The following is a 19,346-nucleotide window of genomic DNA, read 5'->3' as shown; positions in this document are numbered from 1 at the left end:
AATCTGGTGGGCCCCAAATGCAGTCACATGTACCCTTATAAGAGGGAGGCAGAGGAATCTCTGACACAGACACACAGAGAAGGCAACGTGACCAGAGGCAGAGACGTGAGTGATACCACAGCCGGCCGAGGAATGCTGGCAGCCACCAGAGCTGAACTAGGCGAGACACAATTCTCCCCTAGAGCATATCTCCACTCCAGACACCTGGCTTTGGGCCCAATGATGCCAATTTCAGACTTCCGGCTTCCAGAACTGTGAGAGAATAAATTTCTGTTGTTTTACATCACCTAGTTTGCAGGAATTCGGTACAGAAGCTATAAGAAACAAGTACAGCCGGCTGGTGTGGCTCAGTGGTTGAGCGTCAACCCATGCATCAAGAGGTTGCAAGTTCGATTCCTGGTGAGGACATGTGCCCAGGCTTTGGACCAAATACCCAGTGGGGGTGTGCAGGAGACAGCCAATCGGTGTTCTCTCGCATTGATGTCTCTCTCTCTCTCTCAAATCAATAAAGGAAAAAAAATTTTTTTAAATAATTAAAAAAAAGAAACAAGGACTAATAAATTCTCTTTCCTATGTAAGCCTATTTGAATCTGCTGTTGTTAATAGCAGCCCAAAGCACACCCCCCCTCACCCTCCTCTGGTTAAGAGGGAACTCTACAGAAGGGCAAATCCCCAAGGGGAGGCAGCCCGAGACCCTCCTGATCTTCAGCTGGGGAAATGGGGCATCACATAGCTCACAGACTCCAAACAAAGGCATGATGGGAGTTTATTTACAGACAAGTCACAACCAGGCCCCTGCAGGCTCTGGCCAGCAGACCCCAGATACATATGGGCCGCGGGACCTATTAGTACCAGAGCCTTTCCCAGCCAGGCCCCTGGTAAAGGGACCAAGAGTCAGGCAGGGTGAGAGCCCCAGTCCTTGCCAGATATCAGAGGCCACCTGTGTGGCCCCCATGCCAGAGGAAGAAACCGCCCTTGGCTCTGAAGAGTGGACACAGAGAAGCATGGAGACAGCTGTACTCTCGATGGCCGGCCTCAAAGCAGAAGTCCCAGCAGCAGCAGCTTGGGGCATGGAGACACTGCAGGCCCCCTCCAGACCTGTCCGGGAGCAGGCGAGGAGCTGGTGTCCCAGACCACAGCTGCTCATCACGCAGGGGGCTCCCCCAGTTTGCTGGTGGCACTTGTGATCCGCTTATTCTCCCGGAGGTTTCGTAGGCGGGCACTGAGGCTGCTGATCTCTTCCACGTAGGCCTGGGGCACCCACCCCTTCTCGCCATCTGCCAGGCGGACCCCCTCCAGCCAGCCTGGGGGCACACAGGCCAGGAGCAGGATCAGTGACATCAGAGGGACACCAGGACCAGGTCTGCGAGGGAACACCTAAGCCCTGTTGCAAGCCTTGTCTGCACCCCTGGGGCCAAGGTGACACCATCTCTGCATCTCCCAGCTCCAGGAAGGACCCTGCCTCTAGCAGTCTCGTAGAGGAACTTCTGACCTGTTTTTCCTGACATCCTCAAAGAAGGGTATTTCCCACTCTCCCCCATCCGTCACTCTCAATCCTACATCTTTACAAGTAGGAAGTTCCTCCTCTTGTCTAACTTCATTCCTGTATGCTGTGGGTGATCAACACTTGCATAACCTTTTCCTGTGATGTCTAAGCCATCTAGCTACCTCCTGTTCATGCAAACCCCATCAGGGATGCCTTCCCAGGAGGCCCCTCTCACCATCACTGGTTCGGGTCCTCACTGCCAAGATGTCAGTCTTCTCCAAGGTCAGCTCGTCCGGCTGCAGTGCTTTGTACGTCCTGACACACTGAACCTGGGGGCGGTCTGACAGCCCAAGAGAGACTGAGGGAGTCCCTAGGGCATGATGGTGTGGGCAGGGAGGGGCAGAGGAGGAAGCAGGGGGAGGGGGACACTGCTGCCTGTTTTCCTCTGCCCCTCCCTAACCCACTCTGGCCACTCTCCTTTCTGACCCTAAACACAAGCCCTCAGTGAGTCCAGTCCCTCCCAGCTTTGGTTACTGTTTCTGTGCCCAGGACTCTCTCCTCCCCAGCTCAATCCAACACCTTGCTCCTGACCTCCAGGCCAATGTCCAACTGCCCCCAGAAACCCCCCATAAAACAGTAATGGCCCCTTCATAAGCCCCCTAATGCTACTCTGATACCCCCTCCAGGCCATGCTTCTCAGCTGGGATTCAAGTCACACCACCACCCCCATTTATAACCCTCCAGGGTTCCCTGCTCCTCTTAGACTAAAATCCGAAGTCCTGCATGGTCTGGCACTGCCCCCTTGCTAACCTCCTCTCCTCCCCTCTTCTTTCCCTCTCCCGCTCGCTCATGAAGCTCAGCCACACTGCTCACCCTGCTGCTCCTCAAACACTCTTAAGCCCCCTCCTGCCTCAGGGCCTTTGCACTGGCTGTTCTTCCTACTAGGAGTGCTCTCCCTAGATTTTTTTTTTAAATCATCACCCATGGATATTTCTCCATTGATTTCTTTTTAATATGTTTTTTAAAAAATATTTTTTCTTTATTGATTTTAGAGAAAGAGGAAGGGAGAAGGAGAGAGAGATAGAAACATTAATGAGAGAGAACATTGATTGGCTACCTCCTACATGATCCCCACTGGGGATTGGGCCCGCAATTTGGGCATGTACCCTGACCAGGAATTGAACCTGGACCCCTCAGTCCATGGGACGATGCTCAATCCACTAAGCCACACCAGCCGGGCTCCATTGATTTTTTAGATAGAGTGAAGAAAGGGAGGGAGAGAGAGAGAGAGAAACATCGATGTGAGAGAAACACATCAATTGGTTGCCTCCTATGAGACCCTGACCAGGGCTAGGGATTGAACCTGCAGCCCGGGTACATGCCGTTGGCCGGGAATCAAACCCCTGACCCTTTGGTCCTCGGGCTGATTCTCTAACTACTGAGCCAAATGGGCCAGGGCTCCCCTAGATCTTTTCCTGGCTGCCCCTCCTCATCCTTCAGGGGCCTTCCTTGCCACCTGTTTGGAATAGGAAGCTCACCCCCAGCCTAAGCGGGATTCCTAGCTCAAGCCAGAGAACCTGTTCCAGTCCAGGCCCTCAGCTCTTTCTACCGCACTAGATGGGCTAGTTTGGGAAAACCACAGGCCTTGGTGCCAGACCTGACTTGAATCCCAGCTCTGCCACTTACTAGTTGGGTGAACTTGGACAAGTCATTTTACCTCCCTGAATCTCTGTTTTCTAACTTATAAAATGGGCTTCTGTAGGGGTGAGATGGGAGGATATAAAAGGCTTTGTCACCTCTGGGGTGCTGCCTGTTCACATGGGGGTCGGCCTGCCCCCTGTAAATTCTGCCCGTCCTTCAAAGTTCTACAGAGCCATCCCTGACTACCCCAGGCCAGCTGACTGCTCTCCCTGTAGCCACAGGCACCCAGGATTGGAGGGAAGGGGGAAAGCAATGAGGTACCCAGCCCAGGAGATGTGGGCCTTGGAGGGAGGGGGCTGGCAGGCTACTACCTTCTCCCTCGCTGATGACCTCCTTGTCCTCCTGGGGGCTGGAGGGGCACATGGCAGAGATCCATCGCTGCTTCTCACTTCTAGGGAAGGGAGGCTGAGTTATCACAACATGCAAACGGCATTTTCCCAGGACCAGGGTGGTGAAGTGGCTGGGAGAATCGGGTACGAGTCTAGACCCAGGCCCCAGGTCATGTCTTCCCCACCCCAGGACTCACCACAGCCCTGTGCCCACAGCCCTGTGCCCTATCCACCTCTGAGCATAAGAACAGAGCAGGTCCAGACCCCCTGAGCGCCGGCTCAGCTCATGTCCTGCCTTATGCCACCATCCTGAAGCCAGAGAACAAAGCCGGTGCCTGCCTGAGGCGGGGTCCTCTCTCCCCGCCCCAGGCCCACTCACTCCGTCCGGGCCCTCAGCAGGCACTGGTGCTTTGCGCGCTGTCCATGGAGGAGCTGAAGGAGGAACACGTGGCCAGGGATGCCCTGGGGCTTCAGGCTTAGGTCCTTCACCTGTAGCTCGGCCATCTTGGCATGGACAAAAACGGCAAACTTCCCTAGCCTGCAGGACCGGGGGAGGCGAGGTCAGCCTGTCCCATGCCCAGGCGCTCAGGCCCCACCCTCAGGACCAGCTGAGTTCTGATTAAAGGGAGAAGGGGTCGTCTGCCCCTCCAGCACCCTCCCCAAGGAAACTCCGCTGCACAGGGCACTGCCTCCCTGGCAGCCAGCAAAGTATGCAAAAGGAATTGGAAGGCTGCTACCTTCCAGATCACTGACGAGGAAGGTGAGAAGACCAGCCCCTGACCCCAGGCATGCTGTCAGCTTCTCTCTGAGCCTCTGCCCTGAGCCCCTTCTAGGAGCCCGCTGGGCAGCAACCCTGAGACCTGTGCACTATTCAATGTCTGACCCGCTCACTGGTCTAGAAGCTGAACTTGGTTTCTGGTTTCACACTACTTGGCCCAATAACCCCTTGCAGGAAGGATGGGTGGGTTGAGGGCTGGGATTCAAGAGTGTTCCATCCATAGGTTCCTTCATCTCAACCCATCTCAACAGACTCAGTATCTCCCACTCCAAACCAGATCCCCTCTCTCCTCCCCCCACCAGCAGCTATGTCCTATCTGTCCCCTTAACATCACCAGGATCACCTATCCCCAAGCCCCTACCCCCTCTGAAGTACCTCCTCCCACCTGGGCAATTGAAAGAATGTCTGGTCTTCTCCAGTCCATTCTCCAAATTGGCCAAGAGTAAAATGTCACACCTCTGCTTAACTCTCCATGTTCCCTACTGCCTCCAGAAAGTCCAGCTTCTCTACCATAACTTTCTTTATTTTTGTGTTAATCCTTACCTGAGGATATTTTCCCACTGATATGTAGATAGAGTGAAAGGGAAGATGGGAGAGAAACATCGATGTGAGACACATTGATTGGTTGCCTCCCGCGTGACCCCAACTGGGGCTGGGGATAGAACCTGCAACCCATGTGCCCTTGACCAGGAATCAAACCTGCGACTCTTTGGTCCATGGGCTGACACTCTAATCGCTGAGCCAAACCAGCCAGGGCTTTTCCGTAACTTTCAACATTCCGACTTCCCTCTCCTGCCCTTCCCTTCTACAAATCCAGACATATAAGGCTTCATCATCTGCCAAACACGCTCTATTCTTAGAACTCTCAAACTCCTTCTCTACCTAGAAAACTTCTACTTATCCTTCAGAACCCACCTCAAATGTCCCTTCCTCTGTGATGCTTTACTGATTCTTGCCCCATACCAGGGTATGCTATAATACGAGGACAACCTTCCATCAAAACCCTGACCAGGTAGCTATCAGGCTGTATTTTCACTGGTCTGAGAACTTCTCTGAGCAGAGAACAAGATCTACTCATCTCTGTGTCCTCAGCACCCATCAGAGGGCCCACTACAGAGACAGTGATGCTTAATTGAATAAACAAATAAATCAGAAGTGAACTCTTCCCATAGCAGAAGATGTCCGCTCTTCATCCCATCCAGCCTGAAGGCTTACCCATTCAGGAAATATTCTCCATCATCCCGAACTTCTTCTAATAATCATAGCTAATACTTAGTGAGTGTTCACTAGGTTCCAGGTAAGTGCCAAGTTCTTTTCATGTATTATCACATGAATCTCCCTACATGGGAGTCTCTGTTTTACAGATGGAAGACAGGATAGAACAGGGACTACAAGCTGAGATCTGGCATCAGATAGACCGGGCCTCCTCCTGACTCCTGTGCTTACCAGCTTCAAGATATTGACAATAATAAAGGAGCCTACTTACCAGGGAAATATTTAGAGGACAAAAGGGAATAAACCACATGGCATGCCTGGCACAGAACAGGCACACTGTGAATGTTGGCTGTTACCATTATGACTCAGGGCAGAGCTGGGACTCCAGGGCTATGCTCTTAATCTCTGCTCTGACGGGCTTAAAATCAGAGCAGCTTCAAGTTCTTTGTACACAGTCTGGCCCTTGATTCTAGAAGATGGAACTGCCTTTCCTGCTGGAGCCTCCCAGGCTCAGTGATGGACTGGTTGTGAGCCCATTAGTGGGGGAGAAGGGAGCCCAGCTCCAATCTACCTTCCCCGACACCCTGCCCCAACTCACTCCTTCCGCCGGGAGAGAAGCAAGCAGTCATTGAAAAGGTGCAGGTAGACGGCCTTGCTGGACAGCTTCAGCTTGGCCGGGGGTGCTGCAGGGAGTGGTGCCAGCTCCACCAGCTCCCCGTGCCGCACCAGCCAGCGGGCCTGGGAGATCAGCGGGAAGATCTGGGAGGATGAAAAAGGCAAGGAGGGGGACAGGTCAAGCCCAGGGCAGCAGGGCAGGGAGCACAGGCCAGGGAGGGGTGGAGGTGGGCAGTGATGAACTGGCCTGCAGCCCCCCGGGAAGGAGGGAACGAGAGTTTCCCTTTGTGTGCCCATCCCGCCCGCTATGGGCATGCACCTTGCCCTCAAAGTGGATCTTCTTGCTCAGGTGGATGAGTTCCTCTGTCCTCTTCATAGACTGCACACTGGCGTTGCATTCTTGCACCAGCTGGGGAGGCCATGGGTGGGTCACCTGCAGCCCCACAACCCCGGCTCCCGGAGCCTAGCCTCAGACTCCCACCTGGGGACCAGAAGCTCTGGGGCTCTGGGGAGTCCCCTGGGAGACAGATAGCCCCTGCCCTGCCAAACTCACCTCCTTGAGTGCATTGAAGGCCTTCGTGGCCATGTCTTCATCTTCAGAGCCTTGTGCTGTCCTCTTCAAGATGTTCTGGAGGGGGGGTCGGTTCAATGAGGCAGACCATGACCTCCTCCCATGACCCTGCCCACCCATGGGTGCCCAGAAGGGGCTATGGAGGTTCACGGCAGCATCTCCTTCGCCCAGCCCTTGCTGCAGCCTGGTGCCCTCTAGGTACCTCTACCAGCATCTTGAGGCGGGTGATCCTCTGAAATGGCAGGATGAGGAAGGAGGTGAGGGGCAGACGTTGGCACACGGGAGACTCCTCTAGGCGAGCCAGGATGCCAGGGAACTTGGAGTTCTCCAGGCTGAAAATGGGAGGGGTCTAGGGTCACAGTTGGACCTGAATTCCTGGGACCCATGACCCAGCCAACCCCACTCATTCTTCTGGTGCTTTCTCAGCACATCCTTCCTGCATTCAGGTCACAGAGCACTTTTCAGGGACGCCCTCCCTCTCAGGCCCCCCTTCCTCACCCAGTCCTCCCCACTTACTTCCACCAGAGAATCCCTCTATCCTCCCCCCCCTTCCAGAGTCCCCAGCCCTACAGCAGGCGCTGGTAGGTGCGCTCCTGGTAGGCCTGGTTGGTGACGTAGGGCAGGTAGACGCGGCGGAAGGCCGGGCAGTGGTGCAACACAATGTCACACACGCTGAAGCGTAGGACATCTGCCTCCAGTCGCTGCTCCAGGTCCTGTAGGAACCTGAGGGGTCAGAGAGGGGTCAGGACCAGAGTGAGACCCAAGATCTGGGAGCAGGGCCAATCAAAGGCTCGGTTCCCCGCCCTGGCCAGGCCAAGCTAGTCCCTTACCTCTCACTGGTGCTCTTGACCTCGGGCAGTTTGGAGAACAGCCACTGCTTGTCCTGCGCCCCCAGACATTCACTCAGCTCAGCTGAGCCTAAGAAGTGGCCCACGGCCACCGACAGGCTGTGGATGTATGAGGCCTCGGAGGTGATCAGCTCAAACTTGGCCTGAGCGAGGGCGGACGCAGGGTTGATCTGCCGGAGCAGCCCACCCGAACGCCCTCTCCTCCTCTCCTCGCATACCCCCCACCTCAAGCCCTGGACACCACCTCCTTAGACAGAGCGCACACCGTGTTCTCAACCCCTTCTGTAGCTCCACCCCTGATCTGGTGCCTGGTGGGGTTAGCGACCTATCTCCTGCCGCACGCAATAGTTCAAACCAAACCCGAGCCCTCGGTGAAGACCCTAGCCGCGCGCTTCGGGCCCTGCGCTCTCACTGACCCCGCCCCGCCTCTTGGCCCCGCCTCTTGGCCCCGCCTGATACCCCGCCCACCACGCGGTTTCGCTCCCGAGGGCCCTGCAGCATCCCGGTCTTGGTTTTCAGCGATCCCTCCTCCTCTGGCCCAGCCTGAATCCGCCCCTCCTCTGGCCCTGCCCTATCCTAGGCCTCGCCCCAGTTGGCCCCACCGCTGACCCCGCCCCTCTTCCCAGCCTCTTCACTGGCCTTCGGCTCCAAGGCTCCTCCGTCTTCGCTTGCAGCCAGCCCCTAGCAACCAGGTCCTAGCAACCACGTTCCCCACCTTCTGCGTTCCCCACCTTCTGCAGTTTGCAGTCCCACTGACCCAGTACCCCTGTGGCCAGGAACCGCGCTAAGTCTCGGAACTAGGTACTCCTGGCCCCGCCCCTTCTGTTGCTCCATCCCCTCTGGGCCTCAGGACTACTTCCCACGACTGGCAGCTCTGCAGGCCCCGCCCCGCCCCGCCCCGCCCCGCCCCGCCAGGTCCCGGCGCGCACCTCCTGCAATTTGCAGTCGCGCAGGCTCAGCGTGGCCAGGACGCCGCTGCCGCGCACGTCGGGGATGTCCTGCCAGAGCGAGAAGGTGGAGCCTCGCGCGGAGCGCTGCGCCCGGAAGGAGCTGCTCGGAGAGAGGTTGGCGCGCGGCGGCCCGGGCCCCTCCTCCGCGCCCTCGGCCTCGTCCCCCGGGCCCTCCTCCTCGCGCTGCTGCCGCCGCAGTTCTCGGGCGCTGGCCACGTCGCTGTATTCCTGGTAGAGGACAGCTGGGCGCGGAGAGGGGCGGGGGAGGGCTGTGGGGCTCCCGCCTGCTGCGGCCCGGCTCCTCCCGGCTTCCCCAGGAACCCGCCTCACTCAACAAGTAGCGGGACACAGTGTATTCATTCATTCATTCACTCACTCAGCAAGTAGCGGGACACAGTGTATTCATTCATTCATTCACACACTCACTCACTCACTCATTTCATAAACACTGCTTGAGTACCACCTGCGTGCTAGCCCCTATGCTGGATACTGAGATTCAATTCTGTCCCTCTCACACGATCCCCACCCACGTCTCACCTCTTAGAACCCCAGGTTCCCAGTTTCCCCAAACCCCCAGCCCTTCCTCCATGACCCCCTCCCACATACAGTTAAGGAGGAACCGTGACTGTCGTCGCTCACTGGCACTTCTGGAACTCAGAGCTGGCTCTTCCTGCGATTCCAGCCTAGAGAAGAGAGAATGTCAGGGCTCTTCTTTGCCTGCACCCCAGACCTGATCCCGCAATGGGAGGTTGTACCTGGACTCAGGCCAGCTGCCATGGCCCCCGCTCGGGTCCACAGGGGCTGCCATCGCCACACTGTCCACCCTCATCTCTACACTGCGCGACTCCCTTCCAGATGCTTTCCCTGGAGAAGGTGAGAGCTGAGGGTGAGCGGCCCCAAAAGAGTGGCCCTGGGTAGTGAGGTGCCGCAGGCCAGCTGTCCAGCATCCAATCCCAGGTGTCCAATGAGTGAGCCATGCTCCACCCCGCATCTGGCTCACCAGCTGCTCTTAGGGCCAAGGGGAGGAGCAGGTACCTTCCCGGGCCGCTCCAGTGCCTGACCCTTGGGTCAGTGCTCTGGCTGCCGAATTCCGCCCCAGGCGCAAGGAAGAGTGCAGCCGGGTCATCAGTTCAGAGGCTGAGAAGCGCCTCCGCTCAGGCCCCTCAAGGCCAACTCTGGTGGGCCCAGACAGCTCTAGCGGCCTAGGCTCCTCTGTGCTCAGGTACTGCTCTGCCACCTGGCCAGGCTCCAGGAAGACCGCGTGGGCCTGGGAGCTGCCCTGGGCCTCTTCACTCTGGTACACCCGCATCTTGCGCCCTGCAGGTCGGGTGAGAGCACAGGCTGGCATCCACTGGGGTCTCTCCCACCTCCTCTCTGCTGCTGCCTTGACACCCTGAGCATCTAGGCAACATGCCCAAATGAAAGGGCAATGTGTTTCTCAAGATCTGGTCCCCAGAGAAATGAAATCAACAAGCAGAGTAGAGCCCTGGCAGGTCTGGCTCAGCAGTAGAGCGTCAGCCACCCAGGACCAAAGAGTCATGGGTTCAATTCTGGCCAAGGGCAGGTACCTCGGTGGCGGTTTATCCCCAGTCCTGGTCCAGGTCGTGTGGGAGGCAATCAGTCGATGTGTCCCTCTCACATTGATGTTTCTCTCTCTCTCTCTCTCTCCCCTCTTCCCACTCTATCTGAAGATATTTGAGAAAATATCCAGGTGAGGATTTAAAAAGGGGGTGGGGGGTGTAGAGAGAGTACACTGCCTGACTACAGTGGGCAAAGGGCCAGGGACCCCAGGACAGCCACTCGTACTTGCTGTGTGACCTCAGACAAGTAATTTGTCGTCCCTGAGCTCCAGTTTCCTATCACTAAAATTTACCACTTGTCCTGCCTGTTTGGGAACTCTGGGGCTTAAGAGTCCTAAAATGCCACCCAACCTCTCCTCTATTTGTCCCCCTGGGCTACCACCCCCTCACCCAGAGTGACTCACAAGCTGACTTCTTCTCTGAGCCATGGCTGGCCCGGCGCTGTGGCTGTGGGTGCTGGGGACTCCAGGGTCCCTCCAGAGCTGGGGGCTGGGCACTAGGACAGTGTGGCCAGCTGCCAGCCCTGCTGGGCCGCATCCCTCCACTGGTAGAGATCTCGGTGTCTGGGACTCCTGGGGATGGTGGCCATAGTAGCCCTTGGAGAGGAGCAGGGGTCCCCAGGGACCAGCGACTGCCAGGAGCCTGCAGCTCCTCTGGGGTGACAGGGAAGAGATCCAGACACACAGGGCTTGGGGGCTGCAGAGTGGGCAACTCTGCAAAGGACAGACTCTCCTGCTGGCACACAGCTACTGGGTGGTGGGCGGTACCAGGTGGCCCAGCCAGGTGGGGCTGGAGGGTGGCAGGTGGCCCACAGTCCATTCCTTCTGTTCTCTGCCACTCACCTGGGCCTGCAGGGGAGAAAGTATCAGAGACAGACACAGGACAGCAGGGCTGGCCAGTAAGCCACCATGTCCTGGAGGCCTGGACAAACCCTTATGTAGACATGTGTACACACTTGTACAAGCACACTCACACACAATTATATAGCTAACATATAATAGGAATAGCTAATACTTACATGGCATTTAATGTATGACAGGCCAAGTGCTTTATACATATTATCTCATTTAATCCTCACAACAACCCTGAGTTGATGCTAGTCTTATCCCCATCCTATAGGTGAGGAAAGTGAGGTGGAGAGCTTATTTGCTGAATGGTAAAACCAGGATTCAATCCCAGGCCGTCTAGCTTCCAAGTCTGTGCTTTTAACTACCTTGTACATTTTCTAACTCTCACTGACATATGATCAGATGTACAGAATCATACACTGTCTCACAAATCCATCTATATTTAACATACCTCCACACACATTTTCTCCCAAGTACATTGACATACACACTTTCACAGATACACTCAGACATTTCACATTCACAGGCTCACACATTCACACACCTTTTTACACAACTACATATTTTCACACACACTGACCCGTCAGTTTCTTACATATCCACTCAAGCTTTCTCACACTCCTGTTCCATTCACACTCACACACCAGGATGCAGACACAAACACACAGGCCTAGGAAGTCCTGGCTTTGGTGTTACCCAACCTCCCTTCCCATGCCCAGAGTTGCAGCCTTCAGTGCTGAGTGGTGCCCACACCCATGCCAAGCTGGCTGGGAGGGTCACAGACTGGCAGGCGCGCCTCCATGCAGATCAAGCTGGGCACTCCCAGAAGAAGAACAAGGTGTCCCAGCCCCCCAGCTTGGAGTGAGAAGGGTTTCTTTCCTACCCCAGCTCCCAGCCCCAGGATCAGGCCAGGCTGAATGAGTCCTCTCTGGATAGGAAGTCACCCCAGGGAGGCTGCTGGAGCCTCGGGACAGGCCTAGTGGTCCAGGGATGGAAGCCCCCACAGCCTTACCCTCCACCAGCTGCCCTCCTATAGCCCCTCACCTCTCCAGCGGAGGCCTGCTGCTGATGTTCGGCTGCTCCGGCAGGGGAAGCCCTCTCTCTGCCCAGCTGGCTGGGGGAGATCCCACCCAGACAAAGAGTTTGATTCATCAAACCCTGTGGTGAGGCAAGCGGTAGGGAGGGAGGGAGCAGGCAGCGGCTGGGCGGGGGCCTACCCTAGACTGGCCTCGCTGTGGGGAGGCGGGGCAGTAAAGACCCCCCCATCCCAGGGGCCCCTCAGGCCAAAAGGGCAGTGCCCAGCCTGGCAGGGCCAGGAGGCCAGGGAGACAGAGACCGAGATAGAAACCTGGAGAAATGGAGACCCTTTAGACAGCAACTTAGAAACTGAGACCCAAAATGCTGAAAACCAGAAATCACAGACGCTGAGACATTCAGGGACACAGAGATGGAGACAGAGACAGAGACACTGAAAATTTCAGACAGACCAGATACTCAGAGACAGATGCCCAGAAAAGCCCAGAGAGCCGGATGAACATTTCCGTGCCCTGCGGGTTTGCCAGTCCAGTGGGGAAGCCAAAAATGAAAATTGTTACAATCCAGATTGGCAAGAGCAGAGCCAGAGGATCAGAGCAGGATGCTGGGCTCAACTCGACCTGAACATTCCAGGAAGGCTTCCCGGAGGAAGTAAGAGCTAACAATTCTGGCTGAAATATCTAGGGACCCAGCACACATAGATAGGGACAAAGCCTTGGCCTGAAAGAAACAGCGAGTGTCAGTGACCCTGGGAGAGAGGGAGGGAAGAGAGGACTCAGTGGGGACAGCTGGATCTGTGACTGAGCCCCTCTCTCTGCATAGCTTCCCAACTCTTCCCCTGCTCTCTTCATCCTTTGCCTGTGTGGGGGTGGCTGCTCCTAAGGGACAGTTACTGTCACCCACAGGATAGTCATGCCAACTTCAAAATGCTAATAGAAGAATTAAGGATAGCATGGGAGCTTTGTCAGTTGATAGTTATTCTTTTAAGTATTATTAGTCTTCTCCAGTAAAGGGGATGGCTTGGGCTATCACACAGATGGGAAAACCCATCTGTGAGGGTGAGACATCCCTACTTTGTAAAAACATCTGGCAGGGGACATGAGACCACTGTCCACCAGACAGGTCTCTATCTCTCCAGGAATCAGAAGTCCTCAACACAGAAGTTCCACTTGCTTCTGTGGGTGCACATGGGCAAGAATACACACATGCAAGAATACATGCATGCCCCCGCTTCCTTGTATTCTGAAAGGTTTTCTCCACTTGGATTTTGGAAGCACCTGAAGGGCAGAGAGGAACCCTCCACCGCCACTGTCAGTTGCAGAGATAAATGAGCAAAACATGGAGCCTTGGGGGCAGGAACACCCTCTCCTAAGGCCTCAGGGGAGAAGGCTGGATAAATGTGGTGGAAAGATCTCTAGGGCAGAAGGGGCTGGAGGCAGGTCTTTAGGAGGGAAAGCCAGGGTTCAGGCTGAGGGGCAATAGGAATGACCCATCTAGCTGGGCTGCTGACCCTGTGACCTTCCAGAGATGTGGCCCACTCAACCTCATTGCTGGGGACCAAGGAGGGCCAGAGCTGTGTTTATATTGTGTGTAGCTCATCTCTGCTAGAAAAGAAAAAAACTCAAGAAGAGAGCTGGCCAAGAGAGCAGGGACATTACCTGCCCAAGATATGATCACAGTATATTCTAGTGCCCACTAGGCCAGAGTCATTCTGGAACCCTCCAGGGAAAGCCCCGGCCAAGGTTCAAGGCCCAATGTGGACATGGACAAGTTGTTTGGCCTTAGGCAAGTCATAGTCTCTCCCTGGTCCTCAGTGTCCCCATCTGTAAATTAGCCCCTAAGGCACCTCCTGGCTGCCTCTTCTAGTAAACCTGGGCCATCAAGAGTGTCTCTGCAGGCTGAGAAAGATGGACAGGGGCCAAGGGTCCCGTCCAGTAGGCAATGCTAATCACAAGGACAGTGGATGCACTTGGCAAAGCTGGCAGAGAGGGTCTGTGGACACTACCGTAGTCCAGGGGAAGCACCTTGAGCTTCCTGTGCCTTGCCCTGGTGCCCCTTGCCCTGGTGCCCAGAGGAGTAGGGACCCTGCCAAGGCCCCTCAGCCCCTAGAGAGACAAAGCCAAGCGGAAGGTCATGGCTAGAAATGGGAGTCAGGCCACGCAGGCTGTGGAGCCCCAGAAGGCCACAAGTGAGTGCAGACCAGGATCAGAGGCCAGTCGGGCAGCACAAAGGACTCACTCGGGAAGACTGGCGGGAGAAGGATGGGGCTGCTGGCAGCCAGGTGGGGCCCTACCTCAGCCAGGGAGCTCCGTCCAGCCTCCAGCACGGTCCAGGGCTCCAGGCCACCCTGGGGGATCTGGGGTTGCAGCCAGGTCCTCAGGGGGCGATGTCAGCATGGCCCCTGAGCCCCAGCAATGCAAGCTCCTGGGTATTGTGTGGGGCAGGGAGGGGGAGGTGAAGGCGGAGGGAACCTTGCAGGCGGGCAGGCGGCTGTCTCAACGTGCCTGCTCCCCGCCCCCCTTCCCCAGAACCGGTTTGGCCAGTCTGGGGTACAAGAGGGGGGCTGGAACAATGGGAGTCCTATGCCCAGGAGAGTCTCTGAAGGACCCCAGACCTACGTCCTAAAGATGGGGAGGCACTGCTTTTCCTCCCAGGAGACAGGTCACCCTCTTCTACAGCTTCCCAAATGTGAGACGTGCTCAGGAGTTTCCTTGGGGCTGGGGAGCATCCTGGGACCTTCGCAGGGAACGTCTCAAGCCTTGGACTCTTCGGGGACCTTGAGAATTCCTCAGTGTGCTGACCCTCCCTGAGCCAGCTACAGCATCTATAAAATGGGAACACTCATCTCTCTGGTGGAGATGGAAATCATGAAGGTAGATGATGCGATGCAGCTGGCACCATCCTGGCCAGCCCTTCCAGCATCACCGCTCCTCATGAATGACCCATCTCACCATCTCTAACAGCCTCCTCCACCAGGAAGCCTTCCCAGACTCTAGTCCACACCCAGTGAGCCCTCAATAAACCAATTCAAGTAGCCCAAGCAGAACCGGTGCCAGGTAAGGAGGGCCTACTCTGCCTGGCATGCAATCTTCCCAGGCCTGTGAAAGGGGAACTGCTTTCTCCCTAATACTACCTGACATTTATCTGAACACTTGGTAATGGCCAGGCACTTAGTATTAACATGAATATGTACATAAATACTAATATCCATGTCGTTAATGACTCTTATTGTACACTCACTATGTGCCAGGCACTGTTCTGGATAATGTTACAGTTCCCACGTTTTAGATGAGGACATGAGGCTTGTACAGGTTGTACGCGCTCCATGAAGTTCCTATCTCACAGATGATGAAATTGAGGTTCCAGGAATTAAATAACTTGCTCAAGGTCACACAGCTAATAAGAGTCAGAACTAATATTCAGGTTCTGTCTAACTTCACCACCAACCTGTGTCCTTAATTACTGCGCTGTACTGCCTCACCGGGCTTTGGGGAAGATCTGGTGAAAGTGTTTGAAAGTCTGTTGGGAGGTGTCTCAGCTGATCTAACTTATTCCTTTTATTATTAGTCATACACTACAGGCCTTAATGAACATACAGGTCAGAGGGTCCAGACCCAGGCCCCAGTGAACTTTCCGTCTACCAACTGGTGACCATTCAGTTCAAAGTGATTAGGTCCCTCCACTCCCTTATATTTCCCTTGTCCTCCCCCCCCCCCCGGGATCATCACATAATGAAGAGACACTGTACCAAGGGGATAAGGACCAGGTGTCCCGGGAGAGGCGGCAAGCTGGGGTGCAGAGAGGTTTATTGTCAGCATTGTACATAGGGCAGGAGGCAGGGAACAGGGAGAAGGAGGCAAAGCAGGACTAGGGGTCTTCAGAGAACTCTAACTAACCCTCTCATCCCAGCTCCGGGGCGACCTTGAGGACGCTGGCCAAGGTACTGCCCAGACCCCTAGCCGGAAGCAGAGAACCGGAATCAAAGGAGCATCCTTGGGGACCTATGGTCCTGGAAGGGCAGTCCTGCCTCACTCGCTCCTGCATCCTGGGCTCTGGAGACGAGCCTCTGCTGCAGCGAACAGAAGCACGACTTGGTCAGGCTAAGCAGGCTGGCCCCCCGATAGAACAGAGAAGACCCGAGCCCGGATAAAATTTAAAGGGGGCGTGGCGTGGCGGGGGCGGGGTTTGGCGAGGGGCGGGGCTAGAAGATAATTAGAGGTAATGCGGCGGATCTTTCCTCTGCGCAAGGACAAACCAGGGGCGGGGTAGAAAATTTTGCTAAAGCCTGGGGGCGGGCAGAGGGGCTGGCCGGAGGGGTGGGGCCAGGGTCCGCAGGCCTTCTGACCCAAAGCGGCGCCTCGCGGTTGTCCGCCGGTGCCTGCTTAGGCAGGTAGCGGTTGCGCTTTATCTTGGTAGCCAGGGCGGCTGGCACTTGAGGCACCAGCCAGGCGATGAGGTGCAGGAAGAATACCACGAGCTAGGAAGATGGGGGTGGGGGACAAAGAGAGAATGATTGCCTTAGCAATCCTTTTTTTTTTTTTGCAAGCAAAAGGAAAGTTTTATTTGAAAGACAGACAGACTCCCTGGGCAGGGGACCCGAGTGGGTTGCCCTGCCTTAGCAATCTTTATTATTATTATTATTTTATTTATTTATTTTTTATCCTCACCCAAGGACATTTTTGCATTTATCTTCAGATAGAGCGGGAGGAAGAGAGAGAGAGAGAGAAAGAAAGAAACATCGACGTGAAAGGGACACATCGACGAGTTGCCTCCCACACGACCCCAACCCGGGCCGGGGACAAACTGCAACCGAGGTACGTGCCCTTAGCGGGAACCGAATCCGGAACTCTCTGGTCCGCAGGCCGACGCTCTAACCGCTGAGCCAAACTGGCCAGGACTGCCTTAGCAATCCTAATTTATGAGAGTTTACTAAGTGCAAGACACTACTCTGAGGGTTTTTCTAGGTGTCAATTCATTCAATCCTCACAGTAACTTTAGGAGATAAATACGATCACTACTCCTGTTTTACATGTGAAGAAACCAAAGCATAAACAAGTTGTCATTTGCCCAAAGACACAGAAATATTATTAGAACCCCTTAACACTGGGACCCTGTTAGAGGCAAGGCTAGAAAAAGAGGATCTTGAGCAAAGCTGAGGTCTGTTGCCAAGAGATACATGGTAGCAGTAGTAGTGGTACTAAATCATTGAACACCTATGATGTGCAAGTGCTTGACGCCGAAACGTCATAACGATCCATGAAATAGATCCTATTCTGTAATACATCCCCATTTACAGCCTGTCTGTAGCGGAGTCTGAACTTGAACCCAGGTCTGTCGGACGCTGAGCCTACCTCGAAGGTGATGATGAAGCCCAGACGCACAGCCAGCAGTTTCCAGTAGAAGAGAGAGAGGTTCCCCTGCGTGAAAGAACTTGTATCTGGGTTGCGCAGGGCGCGGGGTCCTTCGAGACTCTCCATACCACTCCGGGCTCTCCCGCCCCTCCCCGCTGAAGCCTGGCCCTGCGCCTCCAGCTCGGCCCACCCATCCGTCCTCCCAGCTAGGCTCCGCCCCACCCCTCTCACAGGCTCAGTGCCCCTTCCTTCTCAGATAGGTCCCGCCCCCTGCGCGCCCCGCCCCCCGCCTGGTGGGTCCCCCAGCAGCTGGGCGCGAAGTTGCCCTGAGCAGCTGGAGGTGTGGTCGCCTGGCTGTGCTGTTCGCACCGGTATAGGAAACGACGCAGTTCAAAGTGAAGGCGCTGAGGAAAGCTTGCGGGGCTGGCGGGTCTTCAGGGCCCAATCTGATTCACCTCCACCTGTGTCCAAACGCACTCCCGCAGGCAGGATGAGCCTAAGCTTCAGGGCCCTAGCCCTCTGCCTCTGTTTCCCAGTCTCTGACCCTGATTTCCAGCCCCAGCCTCCATTTCCCTACTCCTGCGCCTCCCTACCAGTTTCTGATCTCCGTTACCCTGACCCTATGGCTCAGTGGTTGAGTGACCTGCACCAAGGGGTCGCTGGTTCGATTCCCATCAGGGTACATGCCCAGATTGTGGGCCCAATTCCCAGAGGGGGCCATTACAAGAGGCACCTAATCGATGTTCTCTCCATTGATGTTTCTATCTCTCGTTCTCTCTCCTTTCCTCTCTCTCTAAAATCAATAAAGAAAAAAAAGTTTTTTTAATAAATAAAAATTTTTTAAAAGTCAGCCGCTGAATCACAAGACTATTCTCCCTAAGCAAAGATACATAAGAGCAGGTAGTCTAAATCTATCCTCCCTAACCAAGGCTATCTAAGAGCAGGTGGTTTAAATCACCTTAATCAGGGAGATAGATAACAACAAAATAACAACAATAAAACAATTAGAGCCAGACTAATCCTAGATAAAAGGTGAAATTAACCAGAGAATGACCTCTGACCCCACCATAAGCTCATTTTGATATATTGGCACACTAAACAACACACCTGGAAAACTAATAAATATTCTTTTGAGATCCTCCCTGGGACCTCCCCTAAAACTCCTGCCTATAGAAAATAAATAAAACCCTCAGGACAGAGGACACCAGCTTATGTCTCTGAGCACATCTGCGCCCCCCCCCCCCTTCCTCAGGCTACTTTGCTTCTATTTTTTTTAATCCTCACCAGAGAATATTTTTCCATTGATTTTCAGATAGAGTGGGAGGGAGAGAGAGAAAAACATCCATGTGAGAGAGACACATCTATTGGTTGCCTCCCACATGACCCTGACCAGGGCCAGGGATCAAACCGAAACCAGGGCATATGCTCTTGACCAGAATTGAACCCGTGACTCTTTGGTCTACAGGCCAACACTCTAACCACCGGGGCTACTTTGCATCTTCTATCCTAAGTTTTAAGGGTCCCAGCAAGACTTGCACCCAGGGGAGCAATGGGCAGCAGCAGCTCATCCTGGGCTTACCCCCTAATCCTGTCTCCAGGGGCCCTTCACTGCCCCAAGCTTTAATACACTTACTCTCACTTTCACCTGGACTCCTGTCTTGAAATTTTAAACCTGGAGGTCACCTGACACACAAAAGGTCCTGGACCATGCCAGGGCAGAGCCATCCCCCAGTGAGGAAGCCGTCCAGTGACCCTTCCCCAGGTACTCATCAAACAGGCCCTCGCCCTCTGTGAATCCGTAATCCTCCTCCAAGTCCCTCTGCTCCTGCCCGATCTGGCTGTCCCACGGCTCTGCCAGTGGCCCTTCTGCCCAAAGACCTGAAGCTTCCTGGGGCCAGGGACAGGGAACCCAGACAATGCTATTTCCACCCTCCCAACATTCCTTAGAGGTAGGCCCCATGATTATTCCCACTTTGCAGATGAGCAAACAAAGGCTCAGAGACCCTGCTCAAGACTTTGCCCCATTTGTAAGTGGTGGA

At 55.1% G+C, this 19,346-nt stretch overlaps 1 protein-coding gene across 1 annotated transcript; it reads right to left on the bottom strand.

Moving 5' to 3' along the window:
* Window positions 1–1,054: 1,054 nt before the first annotated feature.
* ARHGEF19 (Rho guanine nucleotide exchange factor 19) lies at window positions 1,055–17,363 on the bottom strand. Its single transcript, XM_036256614.1, has 16 exons — window positions 17,308–17,363; window positions 10,478–10,921; window positions 9,529–9,810; window positions 9,249–9,357; window positions 9,100–9,176; window positions 8,473–8,735; window positions 7,526–7,686; window positions 7,266–7,418; window positions 6,898–7,027; window positions 6,678–6,752; window positions 6,444–6,533; window positions 6,108–6,268; window positions 3,896–4,054; window positions 3,499–3,578; window positions 1,722–1,826; window positions 1,055–1,304 (listed from the first exon to the last, which is right to left on the bottom strand). Exons 2-16 carry the CDS (start codon window positions 10,890–10,892, stop codon window positions 1,147–1,149), a joined length of 2,418 nt encoding a protein of 805 aa, XP_036112507.1. The 5' UTR covers window positions 10,893–10,921; window positions 17,308–17,363; the 3' UTR covers window positions 1,055–1,146.
* Between the last annotated feature and the right edge of the window lie 1,983 nt (window positions 17,364–19,346).

This window comes from Molossus molossus, unplaced genomic scaffold, assembly GCF_014108415.1.
Source record: "Molossus molossus isolate mMolMol1 unplaced genomic scaffold, mMolMol1.p scaffold_m16_p_12, whole genome shotgun sequence".
Taxonomy (NCBI): domain Eukaryota; kingdom Metazoa; phylum Chordata; class Mammalia; order Chiroptera; family Molossidae; genus Molossus; species Molossus molossus.
This window is presented reverse-complemented; position numbering and strand designations above follow the sequence as displayed.

Bases quoted from the DNA above. Each gene is read 5' to 3' on its own strand.
- ARHGEF19 (XM_036256614.1), bottom strand. From the start codon at position 10,892: ATGGACTGTGGGCCACCTGCCACCCTCCAGCCCCACCTGGCTGGGCCA. The intron at 9,811-10,477 runs GTGAGTCACTCT...CCCGACCTGCAG, and splicing joins CTCAGAGAAGAAGTCAGCTT to GGCGCAAGATGCGGGTGTAC. The intron at 1,305-1,721 runs GTGAGAGGGGCC...GTGTGCCCCCAG, and splicing joins GAGGACCCGAACCAGTGATG to GCTGGCTGGAGGGGGTCCGC.